This window comes from Mustelus asterias, chromosome 31, assembly GCF_964213995.1.
Source record: "Mustelus asterias chromosome 31, sMusAst1.hap1.1, whole genome shotgun sequence".
Lineage (NCBI taxonomy): Eukaryota > Metazoa > Chordata > Chondrichthyes > Carcharhiniformes > Triakidae > Mustelus > Mustelus asterias.
In genome coordinates, this window is record NC_135831.1 from 2,325,216 (window position 1) to 2,347,003 (window position 21,788).

The window sequence follows — 21,788 nt, forward strand, 5'->3', positions numbered from 1 at the left end:
CGAGGGGTCTGCAGGAGCTGCGCCCTGCCACAGAGGCAGTGGGCCGGCAGAGAGGGCAGGCAGAGAGGGCAGGCAGAGAGGGCAGGCAGAGAGGGCAGGCAGAGAGGGCAGGCAGAGCTGTGTGGGCAACAAAAATGTGGGACTCGCTCCCACGGGGAGTGGGGAGAATGTGGGACTCGCTCCCACGGGGAGTGGGGGAGAATGTGGGACTCGCTCCCACGGGGGGAGTGGGGGAGAATGTGGGACTCCCTCCCACGGGGAGTGGGGGAGAATGTGGGACTCGCTCCCACGGGGAGTGGGGGAGAATGTGGGACTCGCTCCCACGGGGGGAGTGGGGAGAATGTGGGACTCGCTCCCACGGGGAGTGGGGAGAATGTGGGACTCGCTCCCACGGGGAGTGGGGGAGAATGTGGGACTCCCTCCCACGGGGAGTGGGGAGAATGTGGGACTCCCTCCCACGGGGAGTGGGGAGAATGTGGGACTCGCTCCCACGGGGGGAGTGGGGAGAATGTGGGACTCGCTCCCACGGGGGGAGTGGGGGAGAATGTGGGACTCCCTCCCACGGGGAGTGGGGGAGAATGTGGGACTCCCTCCCACGGGGAGTGGGGGAGAATGTGGGACTCGCTCCCACGGGGGGAGTGGGGAGAATGTGGGACTCGCTCCCACGGGGAGTGGGGGAGAATGTGGGACTCGCTCCCAAGCCCTGGAATTCCGCCCCCCTCAACCCTTTCCACCCTCCTTTGAAGTGCCAGTGGCTCAGGGGAGGGCAGTGCTGCCTGATTCGCTGCCCTTGAGGAGGATGTTTCGTTCTGTTACAGGCGTCTGATAAAGGTAGGTGGTTGTTGTTGTTGATTGAGTTTGTGTAATTACAGGAGGCGCAGCACGATCCCAGTACAGGCACAAACGCCGAGACTCACAGATTATCGGGGGGAGTGCAAGCAAACCGGGAGATTGGCCCTGGCAAGTGAGTCTACACCAGGGCGGCACCCACTTCTGCGGAGGATCCATACTGAGCCAGTGGTGGGTTTTAACCGCAGCGCACTGTACCCACAGGTACAGGTAAGCACCAGCAAACGGGAGACCTTAAAACCTTGTGGTGAACCACTGTTACTACATGTATGTGCCTCGACACACCCATGCTGCACCGGGCCCGAGACTCCTCCCTTTCCACCTGAGACCCCTCCCTTTCCACCCGAGACCCCTCCCTTTCCACCCGAGACCCCTCCCTTTCCACCTGAGACCCCTCCCTTTCCACCTGAGACCCCTCCCTTTCCACCTGAGACCCCTCCCTTTCCACCTGAGACCCCTCCCTTTCCACCTGAGACCCCTCCCTTTCCACCTGAAACCCCTCCCTTTCCACCTGAGACCCCTCCCTTTCCACCAAGAGTGGGGTATAAAGGTGATGGTCCCTCCTCCTCGCCTCAGTCTAGACCAGGTCAGCTACAAGAGTGTGCTCCTGTTCTCAGTGAATAAAAGCCTATTAGTTTTCCCTCACTCTCAGAGGTCTTCGCGTCGTAATTGATAGTGCATCAACCTGAGCTACAACTGCAGGCAGGAGATATCTGTACACTGACTGGTGTCTCTCAGTCCCCTCTCTCTCTCAGGGAGATATCTGTACACTGACTGGTGTCTCTCAGTCCTCTCTCACTCTCTCAGGGAGATATCTGTACACTGACTGGTGTCTCTCAGTCCCCTCTCTCTCTCTCAGGGAGATATCTGTACACTGACTGGTGTCTCTCAGTCCCCTCTCTCTCAGGGAGATATCTGTACACTGACTGGTGTCTCTCAGTCCCCTCTCTCTCAGGGAGATATCTGTACACTGACTGGTGTCTCTCAGTCCCCTCTCTCTCAGGGAGATATCTGTACACTGACTGGTGTCTCTCAGTCCTCTCTCTCTCAGGGAGATATCTGTACACTGACTGGTGTCTCTCAGTCCCCTCTCTCTCAGGGAGATATCTGTACCCTGACTGGTGTCTCTCAGTCCCCTCTCTCTCTCTCAGGGAGATATCTGTACACTGACTGGTGTCTCTCAGTCCCCTCTCTCTCAGGGAGATATCTGTACCCTGACTGGTGTCTCTCAGTCCCCTCTCTCTCTCTCAGGGAGATATCTGTACACTGACTGCTGTCTCTCAGTCCTCTCTCTCTCAGGGAGATATCTGTACACTGACTGGTGTCTCTCAGTCCCCTCTCTCTCAGGGAGATATCTGTACACTGACTGGTGTCTCTCAGTCCCCTCTCTCTCAGGGAGACATCTGTACACTGACTGCTGTCTCTCAGTCCTCTCTCTCTCAGGGAGATATCTGTACACTGACTGGTGTCTCTCAGTCCCCTCTCTCTCAGGGAGATATCTGTACCCTGACTGGTGTCTCTCAGTCCCCTCTCTCTCTCTCAGGGAGATATCTGTACACTGACTGGTGTCTCTCAGTCCCCTCTCTCTCTCAGGGAGATATCTGTACACTGACTGGTGTCTCTCAGTCCCCACTCTCTCTCAGGGAGATATCTGTACACTGACTGGTGTCTCTCAGTCCCCTCTCTCTCTCTCAGGGAGATATCTGTACACTGGCTGGTGTCCCTCAGTCCCCTCTCTCTCTCAGGGAGATATCTGTACACTGACTGGTGTCTCTCAGTCCTCTCTCTCTCTCAGGGAGATATCTGTACACTGACTGCTGTCTCTCAGTCCTCTCTCTCTCAGGGAGATATCTGCACACTGACTGCTGTCTCTCAGTCCTCTCTCTCTCAGGGAGATATCTGTACCCTGACTGGTGTCTCTCAGTCCCCTCTCTCTCTCTCAGGGAAATATCTGTACACTGACTGCTTTCTCTCAGTCCCCCCTCTCTCTCTCAGGGAGATATCTGTACACTGACTGGTGTCTCTCAGTCCCCTCTCTCTCTGAGGGAGATATCTGTACACTGACTGGTGTCTCTCAGTCCTCTCTCTCTCAGGGAGATATCTGTACACTGACTGGTGTCTCTCAGTCCTCTCTCTCTCAGGGAGATATCTGTACACTGACTGGTGTCTCTCAGTCCCCTCTCTCTCAGGGAGATATCTGTACACTGACTGGTGTCTCTCAGTCCCCTCTCTCTCAGGGAGATATCTGTACACTGACTGGTGTCTCTCAGTCCTCTCTCTCTCAGGGAGATATCTGTACACTGACTGGTGTCTCTCAGTCCTCTCTCTCTCAGGGAGATATCTGTACACTGACTGGTGTCTCTCAGTCCCCTCTTTCTCAGGGAGATATCTGTACACTGACTGGTGTCTCTCAGTCCCCTCTCTCTCTCAGGGAGATATCTGTACACTGACTGGTGTCTCTCAGTCCCCCCTCTCACTCAGGGAGATATTTGTACACTGACTGGTGTCTCTCAGTCCCCTCTCACTCAGGGAGATATCTGTACACTGACTGGTGTCTCTCAGTCCCCTCTCTCTCAGGGTGATATCTGTACACTGACTGGTGTCTCTCAGTCCCCTCTCTCTCTGAGGGAGATATCTGTACACTGACTGGTGTCTCTCAGTCCCCTCTCTCTCTCAGGGAGATATCTGTACACTGACTGGTGTCTCTCAGTCCCCTCTCTCTCTCTCAGGGAGATATCTGTACACTGACTGGTGTCTCTCAGTCCCCTCTGTCTCAGGGAGATATCTGTACACTGACTGGTGTCTCTCAGTCCCCTCGCTCTCTCTCAGGGAGATATCTGTACACTGACTGGTGTCTCCCAGTCCACTCTCTCTCTCTCAGGGAGATATCTATACACTGACTGGTGTCTCTTAGTCCCCTCTCTCTCTCTCGGGGAGATATCTGTACACTGACTGGTGTCTCTCAGTCCCCCCTCTCACTCAGGGAGATATCTGTACACTGACTGGTGTCTCTCAGTCCCCTCTCACTCAGGGAGATATCTGTACACTGACTGGTGTCTCTCAGTCCCCTCTCTCTCAGGGTGATATCTGTACACTGACTGGTGTCTCTCAGTCCCCTCTCTCTCTGAGGGAGATATCTGTACACTGACTGGTGTCTCTCAGTCCCCTCTCTCTCTCAGGGAGATATCTGTACACTGACTGGTGTCTCTCAGTCCCCTCTCTCTCTCTCAGGGAGATATCTGTACACTGACTGTCACTCGGTCCCCTCTCTCTCTTTCGCACAGGGAGATATCTGTATACTGACTGCTGTCTCTCGGTCCATTCTCTCTCTCTCTCTCTCTCTCAATGTTTGTACCCAATATCTTTAAAGTTCATAGAATCACAGAATCCCTACACTGCAGGAGGAGGCCATTCAGCCCATCGGGTCTGCACCGACCACAATCCCACCCAGGCCCTATCCCCAAAACCCCTCATATTTATCCTACTAATCCCTCTAACCTACACATCTTTGGACACTAAGGGACAATTTAGCATGGCCAATCCACCTAACCTACACATCTTTGGACACTAAGGGACAATTTAGCATGGCTAATCCACCTAACCTACACATCTTTGGACACTAAGGGACAATTTAGCACGGCCAATCCACCTAACCTGCACATCTTTGGACACTAAGGGACAATTTAACACGGCCAATCCACCTAACCTGCACATCTTTGGACACTAAGGGACAATTTAGCATGGCCAATCCACCTAACCTGCACATCTTTGGACACTAAGGGGCAATTTAGCATGGCCAATCCACCTAACCTGCACATCTCTGGACACTAAGGGACAATTTAGCATGGCCAATCCACCTAACCTGCACATCTTTGGACACTAAGGGGCAATTTAGCACGGCCAATCCACCTAACCTACACATCTTTGGACACTGAGGGGCAATTTAGCATCCAGAGTCTGGATCGAACTGACTAAACATCGATATGTGTCCCACAACATAACTGAATACTTATCTGTGTTATGAAAGTCCGGTCCAAACTGTGTCAAAGCGGCATACACAACTCGTAGCTTGTGACTATGAAAGCTTTTTTACCTTACTTTGGATTTTCAAAGGATGTGGCCAATTTCTACGCTAAACCCAGAATTCCAAGCTGAGTTTTTAAAAATGGCCAAGTTAGCTTAAGTTAGCTTTAAAGCTTTGCATGATCAGTGACAGAGACAAACATACCTTAAAACAAAACCTATTTTAACTGGCTCCTACACCAATCCACCTAACCCACACATCTTTGGACTGTGTGAGGGAACAAAACAAAGAACAAAGAACAGTACAGCACAGGAAACAGGCCCTTCGGCCCTCCAAGCCTGTGCCGCTCCTTGGTCCAAGTAGACCATTCGTTTGTATCCCTCCATTCCCAGACTGCTCATGTGACTATCCAGGTAAGTCTTAAACGATGTCAGCGTGCCTGCCTCCACCACCCTACTTGGCAGCGCATTCCAGGCCCCCACCACCCTCTGTGTAAAAAACATCCCTCTAATATCCGAGTTATACCTTGCCCCTCTCACCTTGAGCCCGTGACCCCTCGTGATCGTCACCTCCGACCTGGGAAAAAGCTTCCCACAGTTCACCCTATCTATCCCCTTCATAATTTTATACACCTCTATTAGGTCTCCCCTCATTCTCCGTCTTTCCTGGGAGAACAAGCCCAGTCTACCCAATCTCTCCTCATAGCTAAGACCCTCCATACCAGGCAACATCCTGGTAAACCTTCTCTGCACTCTCTCTAAAGCCTCCACGTCCTTCTGGCAGTGCGGCGACCAGAACTGGACGCTTTCAGACTGTGGGAGGAAACCGGAGCACCCGGAGGAAACCCACGCAGACACGGGGGGAGAACGTGCAGACTCCACACAAACGGTGACCCGAGCCGGGAATCGAACCCGGGTCAATGGTGCTGTGAGGCAGCAGTGCTAACCCGCTTTGTCGTTCGCATGAAGGAAGCAGGTGTCCCAGCCTACTTAAAGCCCAGGCCCTCAACATCACTGGCATTGCTTGCTCAGAGTTTCCAAAACCCCTACACCGCCTTCCCTCCGGCCGCGAACTCCCCCAACGCCCCATCACCTCTGCCCAATGGTCGCTCCCATAGAAGGCCGAAGCCTGTGTAAATTTAGGCCTCCACGTTCTGACTCTGAACTGAGGAGTTGACAGCTGAGAGGGGGAAAGGTGGAGGGTGAAGGGGGTAAAGAAAATAATGGAAATGTTTCAACGCAGGGCTGACCAGATCAAGGTGGATGCGGGAGCCATCAATCTGGGACACGACAAAGCACACAGGTTTCAGGTGGCTTACATCAGGGCGCACCCGCTGTACAACCGTTCCACCTTTGACAACGACATTGCCTTGCTCCAGCTAAAGTCACCGATCGTCTTCAGCGCTGACCAGAGGCCCGTCCTGCTTCCCCTCAGCGAGAGTTTCGACATTGAAACCTGGGCGCCATGCTTTGTCATTGGCTGGGGCAGAACACAACATGGTGAGTCACCGACTGGAATCTAATCGAGGGGTTCGGGGTGGTTTATATATAGAGTAACAGATACCCGGGAGTGAGTTACAGACTGGAATCTAATCGAGTGGTTCGGGGTGGTTTATATATAGAATAACAGATACCCGGGAGTGAGTTACAGACTGGAATCGAATCGAGGGGTTCGGGGTGGTTTATATATAGAGTAACAGATTCCCGGGAGTGAGTTACAGACTGGAATCGAATCGAGGGGTTCGGGGTGGTTTATATATAGAGTAACAGATTCCCGGGAGTGAGTTACAGACTGGAATCGAATCGAGGGGTTCGGGGTGGTTTATATATAGAATAACAGATACCCGGGAGTGAGTTACAGACTGGAATCTAATCGAGGGGTTCGGGGTGGTTTATATATAGAGTAACAGATTCCCGGGAGTGAGTTACAGACTGGAATCTAATCGAGGGATTCGGGGTGGTTTATATATAGAATAACAGACACCCGGGAGTGAGTTACAGACTGGAATCTAATCGAGGGGTTCGGGGTGGTTTATATATAGAATAACAGATACCCGGGAGTGAGTTACAGACTGGAATCTAATCGAGGGGTTCGGGGTGGTTTATATATAGAATAACAGACACCCGGGAGTGAGTTACAGACTGGAATCTAATCGAGGGGTTCGGGGTGGTTTATATATAGAATAACAGATACCCGGGAGTGAGTTACAGACTGGAATCTAATCGAGGGGTTCGGGGTGGTTTATATATAGAATAACAGATATCTAGGGCACACGGAGTTGGGGGTAGTGTGTTAAAGTGGATTGGGGACTGGCTATCCGACAGGAAGCAAAGAGTCGGAATAAATGGGTGTTTTTCCGGTTGGAGGAAGGTAACTAGTGGCGTGCCGCAGGGATCGGTACTCGGGCCGCAACTGTTTACCATTTATATAGATGATCGGGAGGAGGGGACGGAGTGTAGGGTAACGAAGTTTGCAGACGACACAAAGATAAGTGGAAAAGTGAATCGTGTGGAGGACGGAGAAGATCTGCAGAGAGATTTGGACAGGCTGAGTGAGTGGGCGAGGATATGGCAAATGGAGTATAACGTTGATAAATGCGAGGTTATACACTTTGGAGGAAATAATAACAAATGGGATTACTATCTCAATGGAAACAAATTAAAACATGCTACCGTGCAAAGGGACCTGGGGGTCCTTGTGCATGAGACACAAAAGCCCAGTCTGCAGGTACAACAGGTGATCAAGAAGGCAAATGGGATGTTGGCCTATATTGCGAGGGGGATAGAATATAAAAGCAGGGATGTCTTGATGCACCTGTACAGGGCATTGGTGAGGCCGCAGCTGGAATACTGTGTGCAGTATTGGTCCCCTTATATGAGGAAGGATATATTGGCATTGGAGGGAGTGCAGAGAAGGTTCACCAGGTTGATACCGGAGATGAGGGGTTTGGATTATGAGGAGAGGCTGAGGAGATTGGGTTTGTACTCGTTGGAGTTTAGAAGGATGAGGGGGGATCTTATGGAGACTTATAAGATAATGCGGGGGCTGGATAGGGTGGAGGCGGAGAGATTCTTTCCACTTAGTAAGGAAGTTAAAACTAGAGGACACAGCCTCAAAATAAAGGGGGGTCGGTTTAAGACAGAGTTGAGGAGGAACTTCTTCTCCCAGAGGGTGGTGAATCTCTGGAATTCTCTGCCCACTGAGGTGGTGGAGGCTACCTCGCTGAATATGTTTAAAGCGCGGATGGATGGATTCCTGATCGGTAAGGGAATTAAGGGTTATGGGGATCAGGCGGGTAAGTGGTACTGATCCACGTCAGATCAGCCATGATCTTATTGAATGGCGGGGCAGGCTCGAGGGGCTAGATGGCCTACTCCTGCTCCTATTTCTTATGTTCTTAACAGATACCCGGGAGTGAGTTGCAGACTGGAATCTAATCGAAGGGTTCGGGGTGGTTTATATATACAATAACAGATACCCAGGAGTGAATTACAGACTGGAATCTAATCGAGGGGTTCGGGTGGTTTATATATAGAATAACAGATACCTGGGAGTGAGTTACAGACTGGAATCTAATCGAGGGGTTCGGGGTGGTTGATATATAGAATAACAGATACCCGGGAGTGAGTTACAGACTGGAATCTAATCGAGGGGTTCAGGATGGTTTATATATAGAATAACAGATACCCGGGAGTGAGTTACAGACTGGAATCTAATCGAGGGGTTCGGGGTGGTTTATACATAAAATAACAGATACTTGGGAGTGAGTTACAGACTGGAATCTAATCGAGGGGTTCGGGGTGGTTTATATATAGAATAACAGATACCCGGGAGTGAGTTACAGACTGGAATCTAATTGAGGGGTTCAGGGTGGTTTATATATAGAATAACAGATACCTGGGAGTGAATTACAGACTGGAATCTAATCGAGGGTTTCGGGGTGGTTTATATATAGAATAACAGATATTCAGGAGTGAGTTACAGACGGGAATCTAATCGAGGTGTTCAGGGTGGTTTATATATAGAATAACAGATACCCGGGAGTGAGTTACAGACTGGAATCTAATCGAGGGGTTCGGGGTGGTTTATATATAGAATAACAGATACCCGGGAGTGAGTTACAGACTGGAATCTAATAGAAGGGTTCGGTGTGGTTTATATATAGAATAACAGATACCCGGGAGTGAGTTACAGACTGGAATCTAATCGAGGGTTTCGGGTGGTTTATATATAGAATAACAGATACCCGGGAGTGAGTTACAGACTGGAATCTAATCGAGGGGTTCGGGGTGGTTTATATATAGAATAACAGATACCCGGGAGTGAGTTACAGACTGGAATCTAATCGAGGGGTTCGGGGTGGTTTATATATAAAATAACAGATACCCGGGAGTGAGTTACAGACTGTGATCTAATTGAGGGGTTCAGGGTGGTTTATATATAGAATAACAGATACCCGGGAGTGAGTTACAGACTGGAATCTAATCGAGGGGTTCGGGGTGGTTTATATATAGAATAACAGATACCCGGGAGTGAGTTACAGACTGGAATCTAATCGAGGGGTTCAGGGTGGTTTATATATAAAATAACAGATACCCAGGAGTGAGTTACAGACTGGAATCTAATTGAGGGGTTCAGGGTGGTTTATATATAGAATAACAGATACCCGGGAGTGAGTTACAGACTGGGATCTAATCGAGGGGTTCGGGGTGGTTTATATATAGAATAACAGATACCTGGGAGTGAGTTACAGGCTGGGATCTAATCGAGGGGTTCGGGGTGGTTTATATATAGAATAACAGATACCCGGGAGTGAGTTACAGACTGGAATCTAATCGAGGGGTTCGGGCTGGTTTATATATAGAATAACAGATACCTGGGAGTGAGTTACAGACTGGAATCTAATCGAGGGGTTCGGGGTGGTTTATATATAGAATAACAGATACCCGGGAGTGAGTTACAGACTGGAATCTAATCGAGGGGTTCGGGGTGGTTTATATATAAAATAACAGATACCCGGGAGTGAGTTACAGACTGGAATCTAATCGAGGGGTTCGGGGTGGTTTATATATAAAATAACAGATACCCGGGAGTGAGTTACAGACTGGAATCTAATCGAGGCGTTCGGGGTGGTTTATATATAAAATAACAGATACCCGGGAGTGAGTTACAGACTGGAATCTAATCGAGGGGTTCGGGCTGGTTTATATTCTCCCTCTTGCCCTGCGTTGTCTGTGTTCCTCTCCCTCCCTGTTTCCTCTCAATCCTCCACCCCGCTCTCTTCCTCACCTTTGCTATCTGTTATGTTGCGGCTATTCTGGTGCCATCAAGAGACGGCAGACTTTCTGAGGTATAAAAATGTATTGATTCAATAAGAGGAACTTGAGTACAGGATAGTTCCCCTGGCCAAGATCTCCAATCTCTCCATGCGGCCTACACGGCTTCTGGTCGACTCTGCTTGTGAGAGGACTCCACCCTCTGGTGTGATCGCTCACTCTCAGTTTCCATTGTTCCCGCGAGTCAGGTCACTCAGTTCCGCTGCACTCCCTGAGAGAGACAGGCACCACAATGTTCCCCTCTTCGCCCCCTTCCTTCTCCAGCCTCTTTCCCCGCTCCCCACCCCACCCCACTCTCCCCGCCCCCGTTTGATATCTCCTCATCTCCTCCGACCTCCTTCTCTCTCTCTTGCCCAACCCTCGTTCGCCCTCCTCATTCCCACTCTACCTTCCCCGCTATTTGTACCCTTCCTGCCCCCTTGCGCGATTACCCCCCCACCCTCCGCGCGCGCGCGCCCATGTCCGTCAGACCCGGGGTTTGAACTGCGCCAGTTCAGTCCTAAACCCGTTCCTTTCCCCTCAGAGCGACAGCCGGTGATCCTGCGGGAGGTGGAGGTGGAATTAATTGACTGGCACAGCTGTCGTAAATGGGTAGCGGGCATCACGAGGAACATGTTGTGCGCTGGTTATGAAGAAGGCGGCCGAGACGCTTGCCAGGTAAGTTTCATACCTTTTGTGGGGTGGATCGGAAGGCACACATTTGCAGCACGGGATTTTATAACTCTTTTATTCATTCTTGTGGCATGGGCGCAGCTGGGTGGACCCAGTGTTTATTCCCCATCCACTAGTTGCCCCTTGAGAAGGTGGCAGAGAGCCGCCATCTTGCATCGCTGTCGTCCATGGGTTGGGTTGACCCAAAATGCACTGAGGGAGGGAATTCCTGGATTTTAACCCATCGGCACGGTGGTGCGGTGGTTAGCACTGCTGCCTCATAGCGCCAAGGACCTGGGTTCGATTCCCGGCCTCAGGTCACTGTCTGTGTGGAGTCTGCACGTTCTCCCCGTGTCCGCGTGGGTTTCCTCTGGGTGCTCCGGTTTCCACCCACAGTCCGAAAGATGTGCAGGTTAGGTTGATTGGCCGTGCTAAATTGCCCCTTAGTGTCCAAAGTTGTGCGGGTTAGGGGGATTGACCATGCTAAATTGCCCCTTAGTGTCCAAAGTTGTGCGGGTTAGGTGGATTGGCCATGTTAAATTGTCCCTTAGTGTCCAAAGATGTGCAGGTTAGGGGGATTGACCATGCTAAATTGCCCCTTAGTGCCCAAAGTTGTGCGGGTTAGGTGGATTGGCCATGCTAAATTGTCCCTTAGTGTCCAAAGATGTGCAGGTTAGGGGGATTGGCCATGCTAAATTGCCCCTTAGTGTCCAGAGATGTGCAGGTTAGGGGGATTGGCCATGCTAAATTGCCCCTTGGTGTCCAAAGATGTGGAGGTTAGGGGGATTGGCCGTGCTAAATTGCCCCTTAGTGTCCAAAGATGTGTAGGTTAGGTGGATTGGCCATGCTAAATTGCCCCTTAGTGTCCAAAGATGTGTAGGTTAGGTGGATTGGCCGTGCTAAATTGCCCCTTAGTGTCCAAAGATGTGCAGGTTAGGTGTATTGGCCATGTTAAATTGCCCCTTAGTGTCCAAAGATGTGCAGGTTAGGTGTATTGGCCATGCTAAATTGCAACTTAGTGTCCAAAGATGTGCGGGTTAGGTGGATTGGCCATGCTAAATTGTCCCTTAGTGTCCAAAGATGTGCAGGTTAGGGGGATTGGCCATGCTAAATTGCCACTCAGTGTCCAAAGATGTGTAGGTTAGCTGGATTGGCCATGCTAAATTGCCCCTCAGTGTCCAAAGATGTGTAGGTTAGGTGGATTGGCCATGCTAAATTGCCCCTTAGTGTCCAAAGATGTGCAGGTTAGGTGGATTGGCCATGCTAAATTGTCCCTTAGTGTCCAAAGATGTGAAGGGTAGGTGTATTGGCCATGCTAAATTGTCCCTTAGTGTCCAAAGATGTGCTGGTTAGGGGGATTGGCCATGCTAAATTGCAACTTAGTGTCCAAAGATGTGCGGGTTAGGTGGATTGGCCATGCTAAATTGTCCCTTAGTGTCCAAAGATGTGCAGGTTAGGTGGATTGGCCATGCTAAATTGTCCCTTAGTGTCCAAAGATGTGAAGGGTAGGTGTATTGGCCATGCTAAATTGTCCCTTAGTGTCCAAAGATGTGCTGGTTAGGGGGATTGGCCATGCTAAATTGCAACTTAGTGTCCAAAGATGTGTAGGTTAGGTGGATTTGCCATGCTAAATTGCCCCTTAGTGTCCAAAGATGTGCAGGTTAGGTGGATTTGCCATGCTAAATTGTCCCTTAGTGTCCAAAGATGTGCGGGTTAGGTGGATTTGCCATGCTAAATTGTCCCTTAGTGTCCAACGCTGTGTAGGTTATGGGGATTGGCCATGCTAAATTGTCATCAGTGAAGCCCCGATGGGCCGAATGGCCGTCTCCTGTGCCGTTCTGGCATCTATCGCATGTATTATCGCCCCTATCCGTGGACGAGCGGGGATGGCTGATGTTCCAGCGGTGGGAGGGGGTCCGATGGGGGATTGGAGGCAATGTAAAAATGCACGGGGTTTCCAAACGAGGGCCAACCTCCGAGTGACGGGTGCCGTCCATTTTTTTGCAGGGGGACAGCGGGGGCCCGCTGGTGTGCCAGGGCACCAGCTCGGAGGCCTGGGTCCAGGTGGGCATCGTCAGCTGGGGTCACGGATGTGGTCAGTCGCGCAACCCGGGTGTGTACACCCTGCTGACAAACTACATCGAGTGGCTGGAGGCCACGACCCAGCAGGCTGGGAAGCCCGACATCGTCACCATGGATACGACCAGCGGGACATCGAGGCATCCCGCTGACGTCACCTCATCACCTCAGGTCCCAAACCCCTTCCAGCAATTGACAGGACAAAATGTGACTTACCTTTCCGGTACCTCCAGAACCTGCCAGGGAAAAACCTTTCTCTCGATGCTAACTTTAATGTGGAGGATATTATTCTCTCAGATGGATAAATAAATGAAGGAATATTTACACAGGAGTAAGAACTGACTCTGAGTTATGTACAGAGTAAAGCTCCCTCTACACTGTCCCCCATCAAACACTCCCGGGACAGGTACAGCACGGGGTTAGATACAGAGTAAAGCTCCCTCTACACTGTCCCCCCATCAAACACTCCCAGGACAGGTACAGCACGGGGTTAGATACAGAGTAAAGCTCCCTCTACACTGTCCCCCATCAAACACTCCCAGGACAGGTACAGCACGGGGTTAGATACAGAGTAAAGCTCCCTCTACACTGTCCCCATCAAACACAGTAAGAAGTCTCACAACACCAGGTTAAAGTCCAACAGGTTTATTTGGTAGCAAATACCATAAGCTTTCGGAGCAGAGCTCCTTCGTCGGAGTGGATATCTGTTCTCAAACAGTACACAGACACAGAAATCAAATTACAGAATACTGATTAGAATGCAAATCTCTACAGCCAGCCAGGTCTTAAATGTACAGACAATGTGGGTGGAGGGAGCATTCAACACAGGTTAAAGAGATGTGTATTGTCTCCAGACAGAACAGCTTGTGGAATTCTGCAAGTCCAGGAGGCAAGCTGTGGGGGGTTACTGATAATGTGACATAAATCCCAGGACAGGGACAGCACGGGGTTAGATACAGAGTGAAGCTCCCTCTACACTGTCCCCCCATCAAACACTCCCAGGACAGGTACAGCACGGGGTTAGATACAGAGTAAAGCTTCCTCTACACTGTCCCCCATCAAACACTCCCAGGACAGGTACAGCACGGGGTTAGATACAGAGTAAAGCTCCCTCCACACTGTCCCCCATCAAACACTCCCAGGACAGGTACAGCACGGGGTTAGATACAGAGTAAAGCTCCCTCTACACTGTCCCCATCAAACACTCCCAGGACAGGTACAGCACGGGGTTAGATACAGAGTAAAGCTCCCTCTACACTGTCCCCCATCAAACACTCCCAGGACAGGTACAGCACGGGGTTAGATACAGAGTAAAGCTCCCTCCACACTGTCCCCCATCAAACACTCCCAGGACAGGTACAGCACGGGGTTAGATACAGAGTAAAGCTCTCTCTACACTGTCCCCCATCAAACACTCCCAGGACAGGTACAGCACGGGGTTAGATACAGAGTAAAGCTCCCTCTACACTGTCCCCATCAAACACTCCCAGGACAGGTACAGCACGGGGTTAGATACAGAGTAAAGCTCTCTCTACACTGTCCCCCATCAAACACTCCCAGGACAGGTACAGCACGGGGTTAGATACAGAGTAAAGCTCCCTCTACACTGTCCCCATCAAACACAGTAAGAAGTCTCACAACACCAGGTTAAAGTCCAACAGGTTTATTTGGTAGCAAATACCATAAGCTTTCGGAGCAGAGCTCCTTCGTCGGAGTGGATATCTGTTCTCAAACAGGACACAGACACAGAAATCAAATTACAGAATACTGATTAGAATGCAAATCTCTACAGCCAGCCAGGTCTTAAATGTACAGACAATGTGGGTGGAGGGAGCATTCAACACAGGTTAAAGAGATGTGTATTGTCTCCAGACAGAACAGCTTGTGGAATTCTGCAAGTCCAGGAGGCAAGCTGTGGGGGTTACTGATAATGTGACATAAATCCCAGGACAGGGACAGCACGGGGTTAGATACAGAGTGAAGCTCCCTCTACACTGTCCCCCCATCAAACACTCCCAGGACAGGTACAGCACGGGGTTAGATACAGAGTAAAGCTTCCTCTACACTGTCCCCCATCAAACACTCCCAGGACAGGTACAGCACGGGGTTAGATACAGAGTAAAGCTCCCTCGACACTGTCCCCATCAAACACTCCCAGGACAGGTACAGCACGGGGTTAGATACAGAGTAAAGCTCCCTCTACACTGTCCCCCATCAAACACTCCCGGGACCGGGGCAGCACGGGGTTAGATACAGAGTAAAGCTCCCTCTACACTGTCCCCATCAAACACTCCCAGGACAGGTACAGCACGGGGTTAGATACAGAGTAAAGCTCCCTCTACACAGTCCCCCATCAAACACTCCCAGGACAGGGACAGCACGGGGTTAGATACAGAGTAAAGCTCCCTCTACGCTGTCCCCATCAAACACTCCCAGGACAGGGACAGCACGGGGTTAGAAACAGAGTAAAGCTCCCTCTACACTGTCCCCATCAAACACTCCCAGGACAGGTACAGCACGGGGTTAGATACAGAGTAAAGCTCCCTCTACACTGTCCCCATCAAACACTCCCAGGACAGGTACAGCACGGGGTTAGATACAGAGTAAAGCTCTCTCTACACTGTCCCCCATCAAACACTCCCAGGACAGGTACAGCACGGGGTTAGATACAGAGTAAAGCTCCCTCTACACTGTCCCCATCAAACACAGTAAGAAGTCTCACAACACCAGGTTAAAGTCCAACAGGTTTATTTGGTAGCAAATACCATAAGCTTTCGGAGCAGAGCTCCTTCGTCGGAGTGGATATCTGTTCTCAAACAGGACACAGACACAGAAATCAAATTACAGAATACTGATTAGAATGCAAATCTCTACAGCCAGCCAGGTCTTAAATGTACAGACAATGTGGGTGGAGGGAGCATTCAACACAGGTTAAAGAGATGTGTATTGTCTCCAGACAGAACAGCTTGTGGAATTCTGCAAGTCCAGGAGGCAAGCTGTGGGGGTTACTGATAATGTGACATAAATCCCAGGACAGGGACAGCACGGGGTTAGATACAGAGTGAAGCTCCCTCTACACTGTCCCCCCATCAAACACTCCCAGGACAGGTACAGCACGGGGTTAGATACAGAGTAAAGCTTCCTCTACACTGTCCCCCATCAAACACTCCCAGGACAGGTACAGCACGGGGTTAGATACAGAGTAAAGCTCCCTCCACACTGTCCCCCATCAAACACTCCCAGGACAGGTCCAGCACGGGGTTAGATACAGAGTAAAGCTCTCTCTACACTGTCCCCCATCAAACACTCCCAGGACAGGTACAGCACGGGGTTAGATACAGAGTAAAGCTCCCTCTACACTGTCCCCATCAAACACTCCCAGGACAGGTACAGCACGGGGTTAGATACAGAGTAAAGCTCCCTCTGCACTGTCCCCCCATCAAACACTCCCAGGACAGGTACAGCACGGGGTTAGATACAGAGTAAAGCTCCCTCTACACTGTCCCCATCAAACACTCCCAGGACAGGTACAGCACGGGGTTAGATACAGAGTAAAGCTCCCTCTACACTGTCCCCATCAAACACTCCCAGGACAGGTACAGCACGGGGTTAGATACAGAGTAAAGCTCCCTCTACACTGTCCCCATCAAACACTCCCAGGACAGGTACAGCACGGGGTTAGATACAGAGTAAAGCTCCCTCTGCACTGTCCCCCCATCAAACACTCCCAGGACAGGTACAGCACGGGGTTAGATACAGAGTAAAGCTCCCTCTACACTGTCCCCATCAAACACTCCCAGGACAGGTACAGCACGGGGTTAGATACAGAGTAAAGCTCCCTCTGCACTGTCCCCCCATCAAACACTCCCAGGACAGGTACAGCACGGGGTTAGATACAGAGTAAAGCTCCCTCTACACTGTCCCCATCAAACACTCCCAGGACAGGTACAGCACGGGGTTAGATACAGAGTAAAGCTCCCTCTACACTGTCCCCATCAAACACTCCCAGGACAGGTACAGCACGGGGTTAGATACGGAGTAAAGCTCCCTCTACACTGTCCCCATCAAACACTCCCAGGACAGGTACAGCACGGGGTTAGATACAGAGTAAAGCTCCCTCTACACTGTCCCCATCAAACACTCCCAGGACAGGTACAGTACACCAAACCAGACAAGCTAAAATGTTTTGGAAACAGGGTGGGCGAGTTCTGAGGGACCATTTTATCACGGCCAATGTACCTATCGCGCACATCTTTCGGATTGTGGGAGGTAACCGGAGCACCCGGAGGAAACCCACGCAGACATGAGGAGAATGTGCAAACTCCACACAGATAGTGACCCGAGCCGGGAATCGAACCCGGGTCCCTGGAGCTGTGAGGCAGCAGTGCTAACCCACTGTGCTACCGTGCCATGGCAAAGTTGGCAATTCAATGGTAATGTCACTGGAGTAGAAATCCAGAAACTGGGTACATGGGTTCAAACCCACCACCCCACCCCACCCCCAGCCCCACCCCCAGCCCCACCCCCCCACATAGAATCATCATAGAATCCTACAGTGCAGAAAGAGGCCATTCGGCCCATCGAGTCTGCACCGACCACAATCCCACCCAGGCCCTATCCACATATCCCTGCATATTTACCCACTAACCCCTCGAACCTATGCATCCCGGGACACTGAGGGGCAACTTAGAAATGGCCAATCAACCTAACCTGCACATCTTTGGACTGTGGGAGGAAACCGGAGCACCCGGAGGAAACCCACGCAGACACGGGGAGAACGTGCAAACTCCGCACAGACAGTGACCCAAGCCGGGAATCGAACCCAGGTCCCTGGAGCTGTGAGGCAGCAGTTCTAACCGCTGTGCCACCCTGCCACCCTCTCACACACCGTACCAGCCAAAGGTGCACTAAATCTTCCCTCCCCACAGCCCCGACACTCCCGCCCCCCTCCATGGTGGGTTCACCGATGCTGGGATGGGTGAGCCACGCATCACACTGTCAGTATGAGTGACTCCAGACCCCACAGCGATGTGCAGTTGGCATCTTAACCCGCCGCTGCGGAATGGACCACCGCACCCCTCAGTTCAAGGGGCAAATAGGGACGGGCACCAAACATCGGCCCAGGCCAGCGACGCCCGTGTCCCCTCGAAGAAACAAGTGAGAACGATGGGGCGTTACAGGAGGGCGTAACTTGGTGTTTCGACAGCTGAAGGTGCGGCCATTAAAATCGGGGGATGGGGAAGAGGGCAGAATTGGAGGAGCGCAGTGATTTTGGAGGATTGTGGGGCTGCGGGTTCTCACTGAGACCGGGCGGGGGCGGTGGGATTGAAAAGCTTGTTACGCCGCAATCAACAACGTCCCAGAGCAACCCCCCTCCCCCGCCCCAACACACCAACCCCCAACTCCCCCCAAACCCCCCCCCCCCCGCCACCTCCCGGCTGCTTTGGAAAGAGATTCACCCTTTTTAATATCTAACTGGTAATAAAAACTTCCTTTTATTAAATCCCAACACCAATTAGCAGAACGTGAGTCTCTGGACTTGCGATCACTTTATTACCGAGGAGGCCGCTTGGTTTCCTCACTGTTTGCTATTTGATTTAACCCGTCAATAATGAATTCACATCCTGGCAATCCATTATCCCCGAGTTACAGGAGTTTGCAGCCCATCTTTGCAAATGAGTTCGGCTTTGCTTTCAAGATCATACCATGATGCATCATACAATGAGATATTCGGCCCATCTGTGCCAACTCTGGGATGGAACTTACCCCACCCCCTTGACCCTCTGATCCCCTTCCAACCCCCATAATCGCACACATTTCCCATGGCCAATCCACACACACTGCCCACCTTTGGACACGAAGGAGCAATTTATCATGTTTAATCCACAAAACCAGCACAAGTTTGGACAGAAAGCGGTATTTTATCATGGTCAATCGACTTAACCTATTCATCTTTGGACACTAAGAGGCAATTTAGCATGGCCAATCCACCCAACCTACACATCATTGGACACTAAGGGGCAACTTAGCATGGCCAATCCACCTAACCTGCACATCTTTGGACACTAAGGGGCAATTTAGCATGGCCATTCCCTAATCTGCATGTCATTGGACACTAAGGGGCAATTTAGCATGGCCAATCCACCTAACCTGCACATCTTTGGACACTAAGGGGCAATTTAGCATGGCCATTCCCTAATCTGCATGTCATTGGACACTAAGGGGCAATTTAGCATGGCCAATCCCTCTAACCTGCACATCTTTGGACACTGGGAGATAATTTTGCACAGGCAACCCACCTAACCCACCTAACCAACTTTGGACACTAAGGGGAAATTAAGCATGGCCTTTCCCCCAAACCTACACATCTTTGGACACTAAGGGGCAATTTAGCATGGCCAATCCACCTAATCTGCACATCTTTTGGACTGTGGGAGGAAACCCACGCAGACATGGGGAGAACGTGCACACTCCAGACAGACAGTCACCCGAGACCAGAATTGGACCCGGGTCCATGGCACTGTGAGGCAGCAGTGCTAACCACTGTGCCACCGTGCCGTCCTCTCGCACACCAAACTCCCCGAAGGTGCTCTTCCTCCCATCCCACTACAAGCCCCATCCATGGTGGGTTCATTGGTGCTGAGATGGGCCAGCCATGCATAACACCCTTGACATGAGTGACTCCAGACCCCACAGCGATGTGGGGTTGACATCATAACACACCCCTGCGGAATGGACCAGCGCACCCCTCAGTCAAGGGGCAAATAGGGACGGGCAACAAACATCGGCCCAGCCCAGCGACGCCCGCGTCCCCTCGAAGAAACAAGTGAGAACGATGGGGCGTTACAGGAGGGCGTAACTTGGTGTTTCGACAGCTGAAGGTGCGGCCATTAAAATCGGGGGATGGGGAAGAGGGCAGAATTGGAGGAGCGCAGTGATTTTGGTGGATTGTGAGGCTTCGGGTTCTCACTGAGACCGGGCGGGGGCGGTGGGATTGAAAAGCTTGTTACGCCTCAATCAACAATGTCCCAGAGCAACCCCCGGCTGCTTGGTAAAGAGAATCACCCTTTTTAACATCTAACTGATAATAACAACTTCCTTTTATTAAATCCCAACACCAATTAGCAGAACGTGAGTCTCTGGACTTGCGATCACTTTATTACCGAGGAGGCCGCTTGGTTTCCTCACTGTTTACTATTTGATTTAACCCGTCAATAATGAATTCATATCCTGGCAATCCATTATCCCCGAGTTACAGGAGTTTGCAGCCCATCTTTGCAAATGAGTTCTAATTTGCTTTCAAGATCATACGATGATGCATCATACAATGAGATATTCGACCCATCTGTGCCAACTCTGGGATAGAACTTACCCCATCCCCTTGTTTAATGTAATCATAGAATCCCCAAAGTGCAGAGGAGGCCATTTGACCCATCGGACCGACACTGACCCTCTGACAGAGTATCTTACCCAGGCACTCTCCCTTGTCCTATCCCTATAACCCCACACATTTCCCATGGCCAATCCACATACAGTGCACATCTTTCAATAAGGAGCAATTTAGCATGGCCACTCAACTTAACCTATTCATCTTTGGACACTAAGGGGCAATTTAGCATGGCCAGCACGGTGGTACAGTGGGTTAGCACTGCTGCCTCACAGCGCCAGGGACCCGGGTTCAATTCCCGGCTTGGGTCACTGTCTGTGTGGAGTCTGCACGTTCTCCCCGTGTCTGCGTGGGTTTCCTCCGGGTGTTCCTGTTTCCTCCCAAAGTCCAAAGATGTGCAGATTAGGCTGATTGGCCGTGCTAAATTCTCCCTCAGTGTTACCCGAACAGGCGCCGGAGTGTGGCGACTAGGGGATTTTCACAGTAACTTCATTGCAGTGTTAATGTAAGCCGACTTGTGACTAATAAATAAACTTTACTTTGCTAAGGGGTAACTTAGCATGGACAATCCACCTAACCTGCGCATCTTTCGGACTGTGGGAGGAAACCGGAGCATCCGGAGGAAACCCACGCAGACACGGGGAGAACGTGCAGACTCCACACAGACAGTGACCCGAGCCGGGAATCGAACCCGGGTCCCTGGCGCTGTGAGGCACCACTGTACTACCGTGCCGCCCCTTATGTTCCGATGTGCATCTCTGATGACGAATCTCTCCGCATTCGACTGCTGACCGACAGATCGATTCATGGATTTGTGAGTTGTGAGGTGTATGTATGGAGGGTTCAAGGTGATTTGGAACAAGCTGAGTGAGTGGACACAAACACATGGCAGATGCAATACCACACGGCTAAACGGGAAGCTACCCACTGCAGGGTGAAAAACAGAATGGAAGTGTCTTATTTTAATGGTGATAGATTGGGGTGTGTCGATGCACCAGGGGATCTGGGTTTCCTTGTACACCAGTCAATGAAAGAGGAGAGGGTGGCACAGTGGTTAGCACTGCTACCTCACAGCACCAGGAACCTGGGTTTAATTCCCGGCTTGGGTCACTGTCTGTGTGGAGTCTGCACATTCTCCCCGTGTCTGCGTGGGTTTCCTCCGGGTGCTCCGGTTTCCTCCCACAGTCCAAAGATGTGCGGGTTAGGTGGATTGGTCATGCTAAATTGCCCCTTAGTGTCCAAAGATGTGCAGGTTAGGTGGATTGGCCATGCTCAATTGCCCCTTAGTCCAAAGATGTGTAGGTTAGGTGGATTGGCCATGCTAAATTGCCTCTTAGTGTCCAAAGATGTGTAGGTTAGGTGGATTGGCCATGCTAAATTGCCCCCTAGTGTCCAAAGATGTGCAGGTTAGGTGGATTGGCCATGCTAAATTGCCCCTTAGTGTCCAAAGATGTGTGGGTTA

General features: G+C 51.1%; 1 protein-coding gene across 1 annotated transcript in view; it reads left to right on the forward strand.

Annotated features, from left to right (window-relative positions):
* The window catches only part of LOC144481638 (trypsin-like), a 13,475-nt gene extending 206 nt beyond the window's left edge, over positions 1-13,269 (forward strand). Inside the window, exons 1-5 of the mRNA XM_078200772.1 lie at positions 1-38; positions 873-1,059; positions 6,116-6,372; positions 10,733-10,866; positions 12,868-13,269. The exon at positions 1-38 is cut by the window's left edge and continues 206 nt beyond it. Coding sequence (XP_078056898.1) covers positions 1-38; positions 873-1,059; positions 6,116-6,372; positions 10,733-10,866; positions 12,868-13,248 — 997 coding nt within the window. The 3' untranslated portion in view covers positions 13,249-13,269. The remainder of the gene's footprint in view (positions 39-872; positions 1,060-6,115; positions 6,373-10,732; positions 10,867-12,867) is intronic.
* Positions 13,270-21,788: the final 8,519 nt, after the last annotated feature.